At 43.2% G+C, this 18,930-nt stretch overlaps 2 protein-coding genes across 2 annotated transcripts in view; both read left to right on the forward strand.

Moving 5' to 3' along the window:
• Positions 1-18,930, forward strand: part of ASIC2 (acid sensing ion channel subunit 2) — a 1,138,845-nt gene that overhangs the window by 98,743 nt on the left and 1,021,172 nt on the right. The window lies entirely within an intron of this gene.
• Positions 15,593-18,538, forward strand: LOC101133756 (serine/threonine-protein kinase tousled-like 2). Its single transcript, XM_004041938.5, has one exon. It carries the CDS (start codon positions 15,614-15,616, stop codon positions 18,065-18,067), a length of 2,454 nt encoding a protein of 817 aa, XP_004041986.3. The 5' UTR covers positions 15,593-15,613; the 3' UTR covers positions 18,068-18,538.

Below are 18,930 nucleotides of genomic sequence, written 5' to 3' on the forward strand. Positions count from 1 at the left end.
AATCAGTTTTTAAAAAGCAAACTACTGACACACACAACATAAATGAATTTTAAAAACATGCTGAGTAAAAGTCAGACACAAGAAAATACCATGTGATTTCATGAATATGAGCTTTTAGAATAAGCAAAACTAAGATAAAAAGGCAAGCACAGTCATTGTTTCTTGGGGGTTAATTGGTAGGGATTGATTAAGAGGAAACAAGAAGGAACTTTCTGGGAAGATGAATATGTTCTGAGATAACAATCGGAGTTTCATTTGTCAAAATAATAGGATTTGTACATTTTATTGTAAGTAAATTTTACCTCGAAAAGAGGAAAATAAAACTGTAAAAAAGACAGTAAACAAGTGGGAGGGCAGGGAGTAAATGATCTGTAAATGACGCAAGAATGGGACATTTTTGATAATTTGTTGAATCTGGGTGATGGACACATGAAGGTTCGTTATATTATTTGGATTACTTTGTAAATGTTGGAAATTTTCCATAATAAGATGTTATTTTAACATATAAATTGAATCATGTCTCTTCGTGGCTTAAACCAATTTAATGGCTTTCTATTGCAGACAGAGTGAAGCCTGTGCTATATGTTATGATTTAAATGGTCCTGCACCATCTAACTGCTGGCCACTTTATATCCTCTTCCTCTCTCCTCCTGTCTTCCTGTCCTTTAGTCCCACTGGACTCTCTGAGAGGTAGCTAAGTATGCCAAGATTTTTCCAAATGCAGGGCCTTTGGATGAGTCATTTCTTTGGATGGACCTCTCTTCTTCCATTCTTCACATGATTGTTTTCTTCTTGTGCTTTAAGTCTTCAAGAAGCCCTCCCAATAGATACGTTTTGGTTACTTGCTCATCTATCTCCTCACTAGAAGACAGACTATGAAGACATGCATAATGTCTCTCTCAGTTGCCATTTTATACTAAATTCCTAGAACAGCACATTGTTTTCTGTTTTCTGAGTCTCTATGCATCAGTGAGTGCTATCCTTCAACTATGTCATCTCCTTCAGCCCTGAGGTTAAGCATGTCCTTTTATGTTGCTCTGACTAGCACCATGGTCAGCAGTAAATTTAAAGATCATGAGACTGAGGATGCAGTTGGAGCAAATGTCGGGTAGGACATGATAACTATTTTGGCATGTTTTGAAGTCCATCTGGCAAATGTGTATGTGTGAATTGGAACTATGGGAGACTATTCAGAAAGGCTGGTACTGGGTAGGATGCCACCAGTATGAGTTTAGCAGCTGGTCCTTGTGATGGAAGTAATCTGGGAAAGGAGGGTACCCATACATTTCCACTCATTGCTTGAAAAAAGCACTATACTGTGAGCCAGGAAGTATAAATTCAAGCTCTGCATTAACATGTTTCATGGCTCTGGACAAATAACAGCCTCTTGGAGCTTTGTACTTCAAAAACATACTTCATTGACATCAATGTCTCCCAAGTAAAATGAAGAGCAATGAGGGAAAGGGATGCATGTAATGAAAACACTGATTATGAATCAAGAAGACAGAGAAGCAATGGGAATAATTTGGCTAATCAATCCATGTACCTATTGTTAGGAAACTGGACTAGAGCACATGCAAGATTATTTACAGAGTTAGTATTCCATGAAAAGAACATATGGTTGACTGCTCTTTCATCTCTTGTGCAGGTTTGCGGTACTTATGACTCCCACTCTACAAGGTCTGCTCTGGTCTGAGTCCTTTGCTCTCGTTTTCCATTGTCTCTTATGCTGGGGAAAACAAAGACAAACCCTGTACAGAATGGAGGTCCTACAGGTACCTGAGTCTTGTCAGGGACTGAGAAAGGAAGACTCTGGGCATGGCTTTCATAGACAGAGGAGCACACCAACAATATCTGCCAATTAGTCCCACCTATATTTGGTTTCCTCCACCTTTAGAGATGGACTTCTTCCAAATGCCAGTACCTGCGTATGATTAAGCAGGTGGGCTTTGAAGCCAGACAGCCTGAGTTTGAATAATCCCAGTTTTTCCACCTCTATGCTCTTTGATCTTGAACTCAGTACCTAATTTTTCTGTGTCTCAATTTCCTTTTATTATCAAATGTTTATTTGAAATTAAATCTTACCTGTCACATAGGTTAATTGGGCAGATTATGTCGGCTAATGCATGTAAAAATGTTTAGTGCACAGTCTGGCATATAGTATATACTCAATAAAGGTCACCTATTATTAATATCTTTAATACTGTGGGATGTTGCCCATATGGAAGTAATCACTTCAGCTCTGCTTATAACCTGGGAAATGATCTTTTACAAAATGCTGTATTTATCATCAAGAGTTACAAAGACAACAATAAACAGCCACCACCCAGCTTTGCACAGAGGCCATAATGGCACTAAGGCCTGGGAGAGCATTTCCAGTGTCTTCAGCACAGGGAGCTCTTAGAGGGCCTGACTTTTATGAGTGTGTAAAATGCCTGTGGACGCATTAAACTTAATATACGATCATAATAACAATGGAGCCGCCAGCCTGAGAGAGAGGCAGCAACCCAGGGAGAACAAAATTTGGAGGCATAAAGCATAAGAAGGAAATGTTTTGTTTTTTTCTTAGGGGTTGATCAGTGGTTGGAACATGAAGGGAGTGGAATAAAGGGCAGAGGATGTGGTGAGCAGCTTGGAGCAGCAAGCACTGCAGAAGAGTTTTTATCCCTCCAAGCCTAGGTCTGGTGCATGAGAACTAAGTATAAAATTGGAATAGTCAGAGGAAAGGAGGGTGGAAGGAAGGAGAAGGGAGAAAAGATGAGGGATGGAAAAGTGAGATTTGGCTGGGCATGGTGGCTCACACTTGTAACCCCAGCACTTTGGGAGGGCGAGGCGGGTGGATCACCTGAGGTCAGGAGTTCGAGACCAGCCTGGCCAACATAGTGAAATCCCATCTCTACTAAAAATACAAAAAAATAGCTGGGCATGATGGCAAGCATCTGTAATCCCAGCTACTTGGGAGACTAAGGCAGCAGAATCGCTTGAACCCGGGAGGCAGAGGTTGCAGTGAGCCTTGATCACGCCATTGCACTCCAGCCTGGGCAACAAGAGCTAAACTCCATCTCAAAAAAAAAAAAAAAAATGAGATTCATAGGCAGGGTTATTTACTAGGGATGAGGAAGACAGAGCAGTTGTGTTGGGTACAGCCACAGAAAGAGGGTGCAAGGATGGTGGGGAGGCAATAAGTGCAGCATGTATGCAGTCCAGTCACATGTTCTACAGTCCAAAGTAATCGTCGCCATTCTCCGTGTAGACTCCCACTTGCCATGAACAGTCTTTTTGGAGATGGGATTTTTGGAGGATTCTGGTGGCAATATATCCCAGTCACAGGAATGTTATCTAAAGGGAGAAAGTCTCAGCATTTTGGTCCCTGAAACTATCAAACTGAAGATAAGGGGTGGTGCTAAATGCCGTATGTGGGGGCAGTAGTACGATTTCAAATGTTTCTTGGCTCAGGGGCAATAAGGTCTGGAAGGATCAGTGGTGGTTTGTCAGCCAAAATGCTGCTCCAACATTTTTCATCTTGTAATGAGGCTGAGCTTTCACACAGTCAGTGCTTTGGAACACTTGTTGCCAGTGAGTGAATGAATGAATGAGTGGATGGATGGAGGGATGGATGGATGGATGAAAGAGTGGATGAATCAATCAAGAATGAGAACCAAGTATCTGACCTAGTAATCCATCTCTATCCCCTTAATGCTAAGCAAAATATATTCACATAACCAGGAGCCAAACCATTTTAGGGCAAGATGTTCTTCAAATTTAATGTAGACTTCCAGCTACCAGAAGGAAAAATCAACTCACTCTCTCTCTCTCTCTCTCTCTCTCTCTCTCTCTGTGTGTGTGTGTGTGTGTGTGTGTGTTCAGAAAATTCTAATTATTTTAGAATTCATGCTGATAATTCCGAACATTTTGTAAATTAATTTTTGTCTCTTTACCTTTCAGCTTGGAAGGAAGACAGAAGCCTTAACCTCCAGGGTAACATGTTGCAATTTGTTCACTTATTAATCTAACAAGAATGCACTGAGGTGCTCATTAAATGTCAGACCTTGTGTGAGGTTGAGGAAATCCAAAAGCAAAGGAGGCATGAACCTCCATGCCCATTCAGAAGGGCACCAGGCCTTTTAAGAAGGGTGGATATGCACAATTTGAAAATAACTGATAGTCCTGACTTATCTTTGCAATTAATAAGGCAATTTCATACACATTTTCTACTCTGATCCCCAGATCACCAATCCAATTTTACAGGTGAGGGAATTGAGGCAGGCTGAGGGAGGTTGCGGCTAACCCAAAGGTGCACAGCTGAAAGTGGTAGAGCTAGGGACCCACCCAAGTGTTCCGAGAACAGATCCTGTGCATTTTCCACCACAGCCCTGCTCCAGGATGCTAGTCCTTGGCACTGGTAACATTTGGATTCACTAGAGGGAGATGAGCTAAGAGGATTAAAGAGGAGTCACACGTCACCAGTTTGCTTGCTGCCATGAGCTTGTTTGAGAAAGGGATTAGTTGTGATGTTGCTAGTATCAAGCAAAAATCACTCTTTTTTCTCTGCTGTTCTCTGGAATTTGGCATTTCTGGACAAACCAACCTACACCCAAGAGTTGCAGGAAAGCAATTGCACAATAAAGAATCTTAAGTCTGGAAGTGTTTCTTTCTCCAGATCAGCAGCAGAGAGAGCAGGTTTGATTCATGGAAATAAACACCTTATCTGCAAGCCTCAATCACAACCCATTTCATCTGAAGTGGTCATGCAGGCATTCAGGCATCTGCAGGCTGTCCTTTCCTGGAAATAGTGAGGAGCTGGCTACTAGAGCTGAAACCCTGGCCATCAACATCTTGGCCTCATCCTTCCAAAGTGCTCCTTTTGTCTTCCTCTGAGTGCTCACAACATTTTGAATTTCTCATTTATCATCTTTTGTTCTGCATTAAAGTGGTTGTGTGATTGTGAACACAACTTACACATGCTCCTATGTGGTCTATAAGCTGCTTGAGGTTCGGGTGATGTATTCAGAGTGGCTTCTTCCTTCATCAAGCACAGAGTAGATGTTCAATGAAGGTCTTTTTTATTTAATGAGATGGAAACTAAAAATAGGTATCAGTTTTTAGAGGATTAACATCCATAAACGGACAGAAATTCTCCAATACAGAACATGTTCACAGGACCCTGATCTTTGAGTTCTGTGATTCTGATATTCTGATTAAGTGGGAAGAGATTTTTCAAGAATCTTGTGCAGCCAGGCAGCTTTATGAGTAACCGTGCCAGCCTTCACATCCCCTCCCCACCCCCCAGAGAAGCAGGTCTTTTTGCCACCTCAATGTATCTGCATATAACAGACCTGGCATTTCCACTGCAGTAGCCCCAACCTGTGCATGCTTTTGAAGTTGTAAAAAATAGCTCCGTTTTCTGCCCTTTCACGAAGTGGTGACAAATAATCTGTGCTGCAATTTACACATTTCCTGGCAATCATAAACTCTTGTCTCATGAGAGAAGATGGACTGTGTTATATTTTCTCTGTTTTCTTCTTGGGCTATTCTTTGCCTCCCAAGGTTCAGGCATGTGGAAAGATAATGGTGCTCAGTTTTGGGATGGGGATCAGAGTATAATATTGTTATGCAAAATCATTCCAGTATCTTTGCTTATTTGATATACTCATACCTTCTTCTAATCTGTTTCAAACATTTTCCATGTGCCAAACCATGCTTGTTGCTGGAGACTCAGAAATAGTTGGGGACTCAACTCTGCTCTCACAGTTGAGGAGTCAGGCAGGTAAACAGAGAATTTCAATATGTGAGAAACAGGGTTTATTGAAGGTCCAACATGAACACAGAGGAGAGAGTAATTACCACCGTGGAGCAGGTTTGCTGGAGATTATCAGCTTGGGATTCCTGGAGAAGGAAGATTCTCTGAAGGGTTTTGAAGTTTCAAAGGGTAAGTAGCATTGATCAGATGAATAGAGGCAGAGAGAGGGACTTTGAGTTGAAAGGAACTGCATGTTTTATATCATGCAGATGTGAAATATTACAGTGGGTTTTGATAAAGGATGGAGTTTAGAAGTGCATGACCATTGGATCTGACTGGGAGGTGGGAAGCCAGAGTGACCAAGGTGTTCATGAGCCCCACTGGGGAGGATGGGCTTGATCATGGAGGAGTTTGGAGCCAAGGAGAGGTGGAAGCAGAGAAGGACAATGTGAGAGCAGTGTGGTGGGTGGGCAGGAGAAGGGTGAGATGTGCAGCAGGGAATGCAGCCTGTTCCTGGAACGGGACAAGACAGAACCTTGGGCCATTTGGAACTTAGTTCAACTCAGGAGGGCTCTTCTACCATCCTGGAGTTTCCCCTTCCAGGACTATTGCCTACAACATATTTCTTGTTTGTTTGTTTGTTTTGAGACAGGGTCTTGCTCTGTTGCCCAAGGCAGGAGTGCAGTGACACAATTCATGGTTCACTGTGGCCTCAATCTCCTGGGCTCAAGTGATCCTCCCACATTAGCCTCCTCAGCACCTGGGACCACAGGCATGCACCGCCACACTTGGCTGATTTTTAATTTTTTTGTAGGGACAGTCTATGTTGCCCTGGCTAGTCTTGAACTCCTGGGCTCAAGTGATCCTCTTCTCTCATCCTCCCAAAGTACTGGGATTACAGATGTGAGCTACTGCTCCTGGGCACCACAACATATTCCTAAATATCATTCTTATCTCAGAACATCACAAAACATGATATACCCATCAGGAGGGACGATTATTACCACACAGTCTGTTCTCTGGAATTATTAAAATCATATTTAATTTTCACAGAGAAGCAGAGCCCCCAAGTCCATCAATAAATATATCTCATAAATAGAATGGTGTTCACTATGTTGCTGGTCTATAGTTCCCACGACAGCACCAACATACCATCTCTTATCTGCACAACATCCGATGGAAGACTGTGTTCACACATAGCATGCCATGCCCTCTCTTGTAACCTACACAATTCCTGTGAGCTGGAAGGAAAGGAGTGATGGTCTAGATTTATGGATAAAGAAATTGAGATAGAGCAGTTATGTAATATGTCCAAGGTCGTTTAGCTGTGAAGTGCCAGAACTGGGATTCAGAACCAGCTCTTCTGATTTCAAGTCTCTTTACTGCACAATAGGACTTTACAGGTAAAGATGGTTTGGGAGATGATAGGCAGATAGGCAGCTTCAGCAGCAGTGCTGAAAATAAAGCAGAGCAGAGAGAGGCTGTTGAGCATCTAAGATTCGTTCCATTGCAATCTACTATCTTTCCTTGCAAGCTACCGAGTTCAACATCTTTAATTTAAAATGAAGGAATCTGAAGCACCAAGAGGAATGTAGTACAAGAAGTTGGTAAGTTTTGAGTTTATTTCTCCGAACCAAATTTTAGAAGAATGTAGAAAAATAAGGTAGCATGTTCAGGAGAGAGAATGGCAAGGGGTCTCAAAGTCATGACATTTAGAAATAGCTAAGAGAATGAAGAAGATGTATCCTAGAAGTGAGAGAACTCAGAACACACAGGCAGTTAGACATGCTGTGTGTGGCCCTGAGAAATATCCATAAATCAAAGTGTGGACACTCCCAATGGATGGGCTTCCGTTCACTAGAAGAAAAATCTCTCCAAGAGTGTTCCATCAAAAACTGGAACTGTTGTGTTAGCTCATAATGAGCTCCCTGTTTTTGAAAGGGTCCAAAGCCCTATTGAGGATATGGTGTGGAATTTAAACATTATTTGAGGTTGTATAATGGTTCCTTCTGACCTGGCAAATCCAGGATTCTCATTTATGATTTATTGATTTACTAGGGTGTAAACTTTGTCCGAGTGGGGACCATGCTTGTTTCTTTTACAAGTTTATCTTCAGTTCCTAGAATATTGACTGACTCATGAGGGCTGCAGTCTCACAGTGGAGGCAGAGGTACCAGAGAGTGAGCCCATGCATTCAAAGCTCTTGAGACACAGGCTCAGAACTGGCACATTGTCACTTCTGCAGCATTCCATTGGTCACAGCAAGTCAGCAGAACAGCCCAGATTCAGGGGATGGAAAGATTCCAACACTTTGTGGAAAGAACCACAAAGTCATGCTGCAAAGGGCATGGATATAATCGGGGTGGGAAATTTGGCCCATTGGTGTAATCAGTATACTCCAGTCTTTTTTTTTTTTTTTTTTTTTTTTTGGAGAAAGGTGTACGTCATGTTAAGAATAGCAAAGATCAAAGTCAGAGCCATGTTATAGAATATTAGAATCATGGCTAGAAGTAGGGATGAAGGGCTGGGAGGTTAAAATATGAAAGAGGGTTTTGGGACATTGTAAAATGAGGGTTTATGGTGAATGTCATGGTAGGAATCTGTAGGCTTCATGAAGGTTGAGATGATATCTGTCTTGTTCATTAATGTATGATTTGTTACTTCACAAAGTAGGTGCTCATTACATATATGTTGAATAAATGAATATGTTGAATATATACATGTATGTATGTGTGAATGGGTAGCCCTGGTAATGGGAGCTGTATTCTGTTTGGAGAAAGGGTTAAGTGCATGGGCTTTGGGGCCTTGCAGACCTCACTTTAAATATCAGCTGTACCATTTATTAGGTATAAGACATTAATGAATACCTCTGACCTTTAGTTTTCTAATCTATAAAGATGGGAATAGTATGTCCTCAAAGGTTCATTTTAAGGACTAAATGAGATAGCATAAATAAGTTCTGTAGCCCAATGGCTGGCATGGAGAGTTCTCAAAAATTGGTAGCTCTTGTGATTAGTGTTGGGAGGGAGAGGATTGAAGGTATATGTGGTTCAGCTGGGAGTAAATCTAACAGACAGGGAGTTCTATAAGGGAAGCCTACCCCCAGGCCTGGAAGAACAAACTGGAGCTTGTATTACTCTTCTTTTACAATCAAAGACAACAAAATCACCCATAAAAATGTTATTAACAACATAACAGCTTTTGCTTTTCTAAGTCCCAGCTGCTATGTTTCCCATTCAGTACTATACAAAGCCATTCGTTTCCATGGTTTTTCATCTCTAGTCCTTTGAGTGAGAGTTGGGGTAGGTACTGGTGTGGGAGGAGGGCAGCATGGAAATAAGTTGGGAATTTATGGATAAAAATCTTACCTCCTCCATGTTTGGAACCAAGCTGGCTTCCAGTCTTTGGCAGAGGGTCATCTGCATGGGCTTGGCCAGCCAGCATTGATTAATTCCTGTGACAACATATCCCATGAAAATGAAATGTCTTTTTAACAAATAAATTTTCAATGATCAATTTCTCTCAAGTACTACTGCACAACCCAAAGCTCCTAACCCTAATCCAAACCTCTAACTATAGTCACCAGCCTTTGTAAGGTTGTCACTTATAGCATTTACCTCTGGCACCTGTTTTGGTTATCTGTTGCTTCGTAATAAACCAGTCCAAACACTTAGTGGCTCAACATAACAACTATTTATTTGCTCACAAATTGGTAAATTGGTTAGGGCTCAGCTGGAAAGTTCTTCTGCTCATCTTACCTGGTCATGTGACTGTAAACATCTGGAGCTGAACTAGGGCTGAAAATTCAATATGGTTTCATTCACATGCTTGATGCCTCAGCAGAGAGATGGCTGAAACAGTGGGAAACTAAAAAGGCATCTCTGGCACCCCATTTGGTCTCTCTAGCAGGGTGGTCAGGCCTCTTGACATTGTGGTGCAGGACTCCAAGAGGGCAAAAGTGGGAGTTTTCTGGTCCCCAAAACGCTATACTCTAAACTGGCATGGTGATACTACCTTCATATTCCATTGAGCAAAGCAATTTGCAAGGCAGCCTAGTTTTGAGGGGAAGAGACTCATTTAATCTTTTAATGCGAGGAATGGTGTGTGTATACGGGGTTATAAGAAATTGTCAGTGACCTTGTTTGTGTAGGAACTACCCCAGTTTTCTTCTTCCTGCCCTTCTCTCCTGCAGGACCAATTTTGCTTTCAGCCAGAGGTAAACTAGTCTTTGTCGATGTGTTACTTTATGACCCTTAAGGCCTCACCTCTTCTGAACATAAAACAACTCTTTAATCCCTTCATTCTGCAGAAGACTAAACAGAAGTCCATGCAGGGAAAGTAACTTGCTGAAAGTCATATAGACAGACAGTAGCAGTGGGGATGCAGCCTACACTTCCTGAGGCCTTGGTCAGTGGTCTTGAAGTTTCTCCATTAATCTGCTTGGGAAAGACTGAAAATCAGGGAACCCAAAGGTGGAATTCCCGGTATAGTCTCAGCAGGTAGAAGAGAGATTAGGGGCTCCCAGTTTCAAAGAAGACTACAGCTTTAATTATCTTCTTTTAAGAGTGTTAATTCGTATAGAAGTAGCTACTGTGGAACTTGTCTTGTTCCCTGGCATAACTCTGGCTCACATTGGCCATGGGTAGTATTTTAGTTTGCCTTACATGGGGATGGGGAGGATGTGCTTTGGGAATATTACTACCTGTGTTGGTAAAGAAGAGGGGATGGAGGGGAAGAGTGGTGGAGTCTTTTTGGATGCTAGGCAGGATTGTTTGCTGTGATGGTGCCAGGCACAGGCCTGCACAGGTTCTCAGGTCTGGAAGGAAAGGGTAGATGGCGCCACGTCCACATTCCTCCCAACCGCTGGTCTCATTAAGCACGTCCCTCTATGGAAGGACCCACCACACCTAGGAATCATTTTCGTCATCCAACTTCCTGTGTTCGACTGTGAGCTCACTGAGGACAGAGGCAGAAAACAGTTTTGTTCATCTTTGGACACTTAGTATGTGTCTCAGAGAAGACGCTGAATAAATAAATTGGAGTAACTCCAAGTAATAGTCTTCCAGAGGCATTTGAACCATGGGATGCCGAGATGATGAGGGGCAGCCCAAGAGGAATGTGAAGTCTTCATCAGCAGGATGCTGCAGATGAGAGGATGTGCCTGCTGGAAAGTCTCCAACCAGGGCTCCTGGACTCATCCCCAGGCACCGTTCCTTCAACTCCAAACAAACACGTCCTCTAAAGGCCACATCCTCTGAGGACTTCTCAAGTGGAAGAGAGATGGAGAAACAGACGAATTTGGTATTTACTTTTCTGATCCTCCTCTAGGTGCCTCCTCATTGAAAAGTTCTGTCCTCCTCCAAGGGGATGTGGGTCAAGCTGCAGAAATTGAGATTAAAGCTCACCCTTGTCATGGACCATTTTAGGAACGCCTGGCCGCTTTCAAAATGGGCTTCTTCCCCCACCTCTCCGTTCTCTGCTTCTGAACCACAGCCGCATCCTATTTGCAGCCCTCGAGATTAAGGATGAAAATTTGACTTTTTAATTTTATTATTCTTGTTCTTCCTTCCTGCTTCATTAGAATCATGTTATTGGCCTAAAATACTGTATGTAAAGGATGCTCTGGGGCCCATCTGGAAGCCTGCATTCTCTGGGGATATAATTACGCTAAGCGATTTTTCACCAGGGACAGCATGACTTAGCTTCTACCTGGGCATCCTCTGGCAACACAGCTCTCAGTTCTTCCAAAGGGATTGGCTGCTGTCCCTTCAGGCCTTCTTCTTGGGGTGTGTGTGCGTGTGTGTGTGTGTGATTCAAGGGTATGGCCCACTTTTATTTTGTATGAGCTGTTTTATCCATAAAAACAAAGATCATTTGTGGACACACATCTTTGTGTGTCCTCAACAGGGAGGGTATGCATGCCTTTGGAATAGTAAAGGTCACCAATTTTGTATTGTGTGCCTCTCCATCAGGGAATTAGAACTTGACCCATTTTTGCTTTCATGACTGGGCCAGGGAGGGAGACTGCAGCTGAAGGCAGGGAATTGCACTCTTGGTTCCAGCCCTGTCCAAGGTCACAGAGCTCAAAGGCCACCAGCCAGGATTCAAAACACACCCAGTCCGTTGCCCCCATCTGCAGGAGGCCTCAGCTCCTAGGGGCTTTGGTTTTCCCCTCTATGAAAAGAAACTAATAACCCTCACCCTGCTCATCTACAGAACACTTGTGAGAAATCATTAAATTAGTGAAGGTAAAAGTGTTTTAAATTCACTCAAGTAAACATTTGCTGAATGTCTACTTTCTGCATGGATTAACAGAGTTCTTATCCTTGCAGAATTGTGACCATGCAAACTATAAATTCTAAAGCACTAAACAAATGGAAGGTTTTAAAATTTATATATTTGAAATCATTTTGCATTGTAGGAATAGAAAAATGTCTGTCAAACCAAAAGTGCCTAGGCATCTACTCCTGGCTACACAGCCTTAGACCTCTTTTGCTCTTCCTCCTAATCACGTTACTGCTTCCCATCCCCCCTCCATTTAAGGCATTTGTTTAGCCACAATCAATGCTGCCTTTTATCACATACCACTGTAATAACCTTTAAAAAATAAACCTGTTTATTAAAGCACAGCATACATATAGAAAAATAGAAAATTCACAAGTCTTCAGTTTAGTGCATTATGATAAGAGGATACCACCATAAATGAATCACCAGAACCAGGGAATACCACATCACCAGCATCCCTGGAGCTCCCATCCTACCCTGCCACCATGCCCTTCCTTCTTCCCTAAAAGTCAATGCTCTCTTAATTTCTAACACCATGGGTTTATTTCATGTATATTTTCAACCTTCTGCATGTAAAATCATGCACTGTGTATTCTTTTGTGTCTAACTTATTTTGCTCAGCTTTATGTTTGTGACAATCATCCATGTTGCTGTATGTAACTGCAGTTTGTTTATTTTCATTGCTATATAGTATTCTGCAAATATATAAATCAACATTTATTTATTTTACTGTTGAAGAACATTTATACTGTTTCTAGTTCGAGGCTATTATGAATAAAGCTGTTGTAAACATTCCAATGCATGTCCTTAAAATAGCTTTATTGTATTATAATTGGCATAAATTGCTAATAAACTAAATCCCAACTAAATTATAAGCTCCTAAAAAGCAATAAAAAGTCCTAAAACTTTTTCTCCCCAACAGCTCAAACCAAGTGCTATCCCAAATTATACAATTTGATAAGTTCGGATATATATGGATGAAACCATCACAGCAATCAAGATAGAGGACAAATTCATAGTCCCCATCAATGTTTTCTACTGTCCTTTTGTCATTCCTCCCTCCTGTCCTTCCCACACCTTACTACTGTCTCTGGCCTTCCACTGATTGGATTTCCCTTACTAGATACTAATTTGCATTTTCTAGAATATTATGTGGATGGAATCATACAACGTGTGCTGTTTTTAGACTGGATTCTTTTACTCGGGATAATTACTTTTGAAATTTATTCCTGTGTATGTATGTAATTATTTGTTCTTTTTTATTGTTGAGTAGTATTCTATTGTTTATCATCCACATGTTGATGGATGTTTGGGTTGTTACCAGTTGTGGGTTATTACACATAAAGCTGTTTTAAATATTCATATATAAGTTTTGGGGGGACATATGCTTCTATTTTTATTAGGTAAATATGTGAGGTGAAAGGGCTGTGTCATATAATAAGTGGTTGTTTACATTTTTAAGAAACTGCTAAATTGGATTCCAAAGTGGTTGTACCATTTTATATTCCCACCAGCAGCATGTGAGGATTATAGTGCTCTATATACTTATCAAAAGCTTGTCCTCTGGATTTAAAACATTCTAGTAAGTGTGCCGTGGAATCTTCGTGTGACTTTGTCCTACAATTCTCTAATGAGAATGATGTTGAGCAAATTTTCCTGTCTTTTGATGAACATATGGACATATTTCTGTTGGGGATATGCCTAGCAGAATAATTCCTTGGTCATAAGGGACATGATCAGGTTTGTGTTGCTAAAGTGTACTCCACAGGATAGATCAGAGGGAGGAATATTAAAGGTGAAAGACTAAGGAGATTGCAGTATGTGTTTTCTTCTGCTAGTCCCTGTCTCCTGAATCCCAACTAAATTCTAAGCTTCTAGAAAGCGATAACAAGCATTAAAAGTCTTTGTTTCTTCGCCAGCACCTCACACCAAGTGTTAGCCCCACTGAGAGATGGGAAGAACTAACTTGGTTTGAGGGTTAGTGTGTGCTATGTATTTCTACATTTGTTATAGTATTTACTTCTCTGACACCATATGAGGAGTTAATATCCACAAGTGACAGCTGGGGAAGTGAGCCTCAGGGAAATATGCAATTTCCCAAGGTCTCGGAGCTTATAATAAGGGGAGGTGGAGTTTATAACAAGTTTGATGTCAAAGTTACCATTCTTTCTATTTCACGACCTTGTCTCCCTTTGATCATATTGCCTCTTAGATGCTCAAAGAAGAAAAATCTGAGTGATTGAATAGAAGTGCATTTGAGGACTCTGTGGAGAGGCTCTTGTCATGATTCAAGACTGTTGGCTTAATGTTCAGAGGCTCTCCTGGGCTCTCCAACCAGTCTCTTCTTCTGCCTCCGACCCAGGATAGTTGGGAAAGAATTTCCAATAGTCACATCGGTAATGTGGAACCCTAAAGAGTTCCTTGTAAACCCCACTGTCTTTTGCCCAAGTTCAACTCTTGTGTTGTGAGAGCCTTCTCTTTCTCAGCAGACAACCATATGCTCCTTTACTCATTTTTGCATCCCCCTCCAGAGCATAGCACTGTGCTTTGCATATGGTAGACCCATTTGGTATTTCTCCTTGTTGAGATATATGCTTTCCCACTTCCCCATTAAGCTGAGCTGCCTCTTGAAAAGACCAACGTTTGGATCTCCATCTTTTCTTGGAGTGGTTGTGTCTCCCTGTGCAAATTACTTAATCTCCCTGATACTCTGTTCCATCATTTGTAAAATGATCAAAACGGTAGTAGCTTCCTCCTAGGATAGTTGTGGCAATTGCATGATGACTAGTTAATGATGTTAACTCTTGTTATGTTTTGTTATTGTAGTTATATTTGGTGTCTCTCCCTCAAACTTAACTATTGCTTCAGTAATAATAGGAACTGGCTAATTCTGGAAATGTGAGAGGTGAGGCTGGGGAAGGGGAGAGGTGAGGACACTGGAAACTACCCTTGAAGCAGTTCCAGGCCCATGGCTGTCACCTGCAGCACCATGCAATGAAGAGGACTCAGGCTGTGAAGCCCAACAATGATGACTCTCTCACCTGGCAGCACTGTTAGCTTGTGCAAGTCACCCTACCCTGTCTAACCCTTACTTTCTGCCTCTGTAATAGGTAGAGGGTTCCCATATAAAATTGGCAGGATGATTAAGTGAATAAACAAATTCAGGGGGCAGCGGGGACCCCCCCCCCCACCTTCCTCGTCCCCTCCCCCTCCTCCCCCACTGTCGGGGCTTCCCCCACCCCCCCAGGACCCCCCCGCCTCCCAGCCGTGCAAATCTCGCGAGGAAACACGCGGTTTCACTAGTGTGTTTACACCGATCACTACTAATCCGGACCGAACCGATCCGGATTAAGGGGCCGGAGGCGGGTCCTGGGCACCAGCGGTTCCGACCCCCCCGCCCTCCGCGCCGCACCCGAGTGGCCCCCAGCCGAGCGGGCCCCCACCTCCTGGCCCGGCCTGTGCCCTCCTGCGCCTCCCTTGGCGTTTGTCCGGCACCAGGAGGCCGGTCCCGCGCCCCCGCGGCCGCCCGGGCCCGGGCCCGCGTCGGGCGCCTGGCTCTGTACGCGAGCCCGGGGATCTGCGGCCTTCATGCCCCACCTCCCCCGCCCGCCCTCTCGTGGAGCCCGGCGCCGGCGGCGGCTGCCCGGGCGGGGGGTTGCGGCGCTCAGGAGAGGCCCCGGCTCCGCCCCGGGCCTGTCCAGGGGGAGAGCGGAGCGGTCCGCAGCCGGGTCGGGTCGGGGCCCCTCCCGGGAGGAGCGTGGAGCGGCGGCGGCGGCGGCGGCAGTAGAAATGATGGAAGAATTGCATAGCCTGGACCCACGACGGCAGAAATTATTGGAGGCCAGGTTTACTGGAGTAGGTGTTAGTAAGGGACCACTTAATAGTGAGTCTTCCAACCAGAGCTTGTGCAGCGTCGGATCCTTGAGTGATAAAGAAGTAGAGACTCCCAAGAAAAAGCAGAATGACCAGCGAAATCGGAGAAGAAAAGCTGAACCATATGAAACTAGCCAAGGGAAAGGCACTCCTAGGGGACATAAAATTAGTGATTACTTTGAGTTTGCTGGGGGAAGCGGGCCAGGAACCAGCCCTGGCAGAAGTGTTCCACCAGTTGCACGATCCTCACCGCAACATTCCTTATCCAGTCCCTTACCGCGACGAGTAGAACAGCCCCTCTATGGTTTAGATGGCAGTGCTGCAAAGCAGGCAACGGAGGAGCAGTCTGCTCTGCCAACCCTCGTGTCAGTGATGCTAGCAAAACCTCGGCTTGACACAGAGCAGCTGGCGCAAAGGGGAGCTGGCCTCTGCTTCACTTTTGTTTCAGCTCAGCAAAACAGTCCCTCATCTACGGGATCTGGCAACACAGAGCATTCCTGCAGCTCCCAAAAACAGATCTCCATCCAGCACAGACAGACCCAGTCCGACCTCACAATAGAAAAAATATCTGCACTAGAAAACAGTAAGAATTCTGACTTAGAGAAGAAGGAGGGAAGAATAGATGATTTATTAAGAGCCAACTGTGATTTGAGACGGCAGATTGATGAACAGCAAAAGATGCTAGAGAAATACAAGGAACGATTAAATAGATGTGTGACAATGAGCAAGAAACTCCTTATAGAAAAGTCAAAACAAGAGAAGATGGCGTGTAGAGATAAGAGCATGCAAGACCGCTTGAGACTGGGCCACTTTACCACTGTCCGACACGGAGCCTCATTTACTGAACAGTGGACAGATGGTTATGCTTTTCAGAATCTTATCAAGCAACAGGAAAGGATAAATTCACAGAGGGAAGAGATAGAAAGACAACGGAAAATGTTAGCAAAGCGGAAACCTCCTGCCATGGGTCAGGCCCCTCCTGCAACCAATGAGCGGAAACAGCGGAAAAGCAAGACCAATGGAGCTGAAAATGAAACGTTAACGTTAGCAGAATACCATGAACAAGAAGAAATCTTCAAACTCAGATTAGGTCATCTTAAAAAGGAGGAAGCAGAGATCCAGGCAGAGCTGGAGAGGCTAGAAGGGGTTAGAAATCTACATATCAGGGAACTAAAAAGGATACATAATGAAGATAATTCACAATTTAAAGATCATCCAACACTAAATGACAGATATTTGTTGTTACATCTTTTGGGTAGAGGAGGTTTCAGTGAAGTTTACAAGGCATTTGATCTAACAGAGCAAAGATACGTAGCTGTGAAAATTCACCAGTTAAATAAAAACTGGAGAGATGAGAAAAAGGAGAATTACCACAAGCATGCATGTAGGGAATACCGGATTCATAAAGAGCTGGATCATCCCAGAATAGTTAAGCTGTATGATTACTTTTCACGGGATACTGACTGGTTTTGTGCAGTATTAGAATACTGTGAGGGAAATGATCTGGACTTCTACCTGAAACAGCACAAATTAATGTCGGAGAAAGAGGCCCGGTCCATTATCATGCAGATTGTGAATGCTTTAAAGTACTTAAATGAAATAAAACCTCCCATCATACACTATGACCTCAAACCAGGTAATATTCTTTTAGTAAATGGTACAGCGTGTGGAGAGATAAAAATTACAAATTTTGATCTTTCGAAGATCATGGATGATGATAGCTACAATTCAGTGGATGGCATGGAGCTAACATCCCAAGGTGCTGGTACTTATTGGTATTTACCACCAGAGTGTTTTGTGGTTGGGAAAGAACCACCAAAGATCTCAAATAAAGTTGATGTGTGGTCGGTGGGTGTGATCTTCTATCAGTGTCTTTATGGAAGGAAGCCTTTTGGCCATAACCAGTCTCAGCAAGACATCCTACAAGAGAATACGATTCTTAAAGCTACTGAAGTGCAGTTCCCGCCAAAGCCAGTAGTAACACCTGAAGCAAAGGCGTTTATTCGACGATGCTTGGCCTACAGAAGGGAGGACCGCATTGATGTCCAGCAGCTGGCCTGTGATCCCTACTTGTTGCCTCACATCCGAAAGTCAGTCTCTACGAGTAGCCCTGCTGGAGCTGCTATTGCATCAACCTCTGGGGCGTCCAATAACAGTTCTTCTAATTGAGACTGACTCCAAGGCCACAAACTGTTCAACACACACAAAGTGGACAAATGGCATTCAGCAGCGGGTTTGGAACATAGCGAATCCGAATGGATCTGATGAAACCTGTACCAGGTGCTTTTATTTTCTTGCTTTTTTCCCACCCATAGAGCATGACAGCATCGATTCTCATTGAGGAGAAACCTTGGGCAGCTCCGGCCAGGCCTTGTAGGAAAAGGCCCCACCCAAGATTCCAGCGTCAATGGCCACTGTGTGTGGCTGGTCTCAGTGAGGAAAAAATTAAAAAGAAAAACTGGTTCCATGTACTGTGAACTTGAGAACATGCAGACTCAGGGGGGTCCCTGATGCAGTGCTTCAGATGAAGAATGTGGACTTGAAAATACAGACTGGGCTAGTCCAGTGTCTATATTTAAACTTGTTCTTTTCTTTTAATAAAGTTTAGGTAACATCTCCTGAAAAGCTTGTAGCACAAAGGCTCAGCTGGGGATGGTGTTTGACTTCGGAGGAAAAAAGTTGCTATTGCCCGTTAAAGGCACTAGAGTTAGTGTTTTATCCCTAAATAATTTCAATTTTTAAAAACATGCAGCTTTCCTCTCCCTTTTTTTATTTTTGAAAGAATACATTTGGTCATAAAGTGAAACCCGTATTAGCAAGTACGTGGCAATGTTCATTCCAATCAGATGCAGCTTTCTCCTCCGTCTGGTCTCCTGTTTGCAATTGCTTCCCTCATCTCAGGAGGGAAAAAATTGAGTGAGAATACTGAGATGTGTGGGTTTTTGCCATTGGACAAAGAATGAGGTTAGAAGACTGCAGCTTGGAGTCTCTCTAGGTTTTCAACTATTTCTTCACAATTTGAACACTTGACG

The sequence above is a fragment of the Gorilla gorilla genome, chromosome 4 (assembly GCF_029281585.2).
Source record: "Gorilla gorilla gorilla isolate KB3781 chromosome 4, NHGRI_mGorGor1-v2.1_pri, whole genome shotgun sequence".
Classification (NCBI taxonomy): Eukaryota; Metazoa; Chordata; class Mammalia; order Primates; family Hominidae; genus Gorilla; species Gorilla gorilla.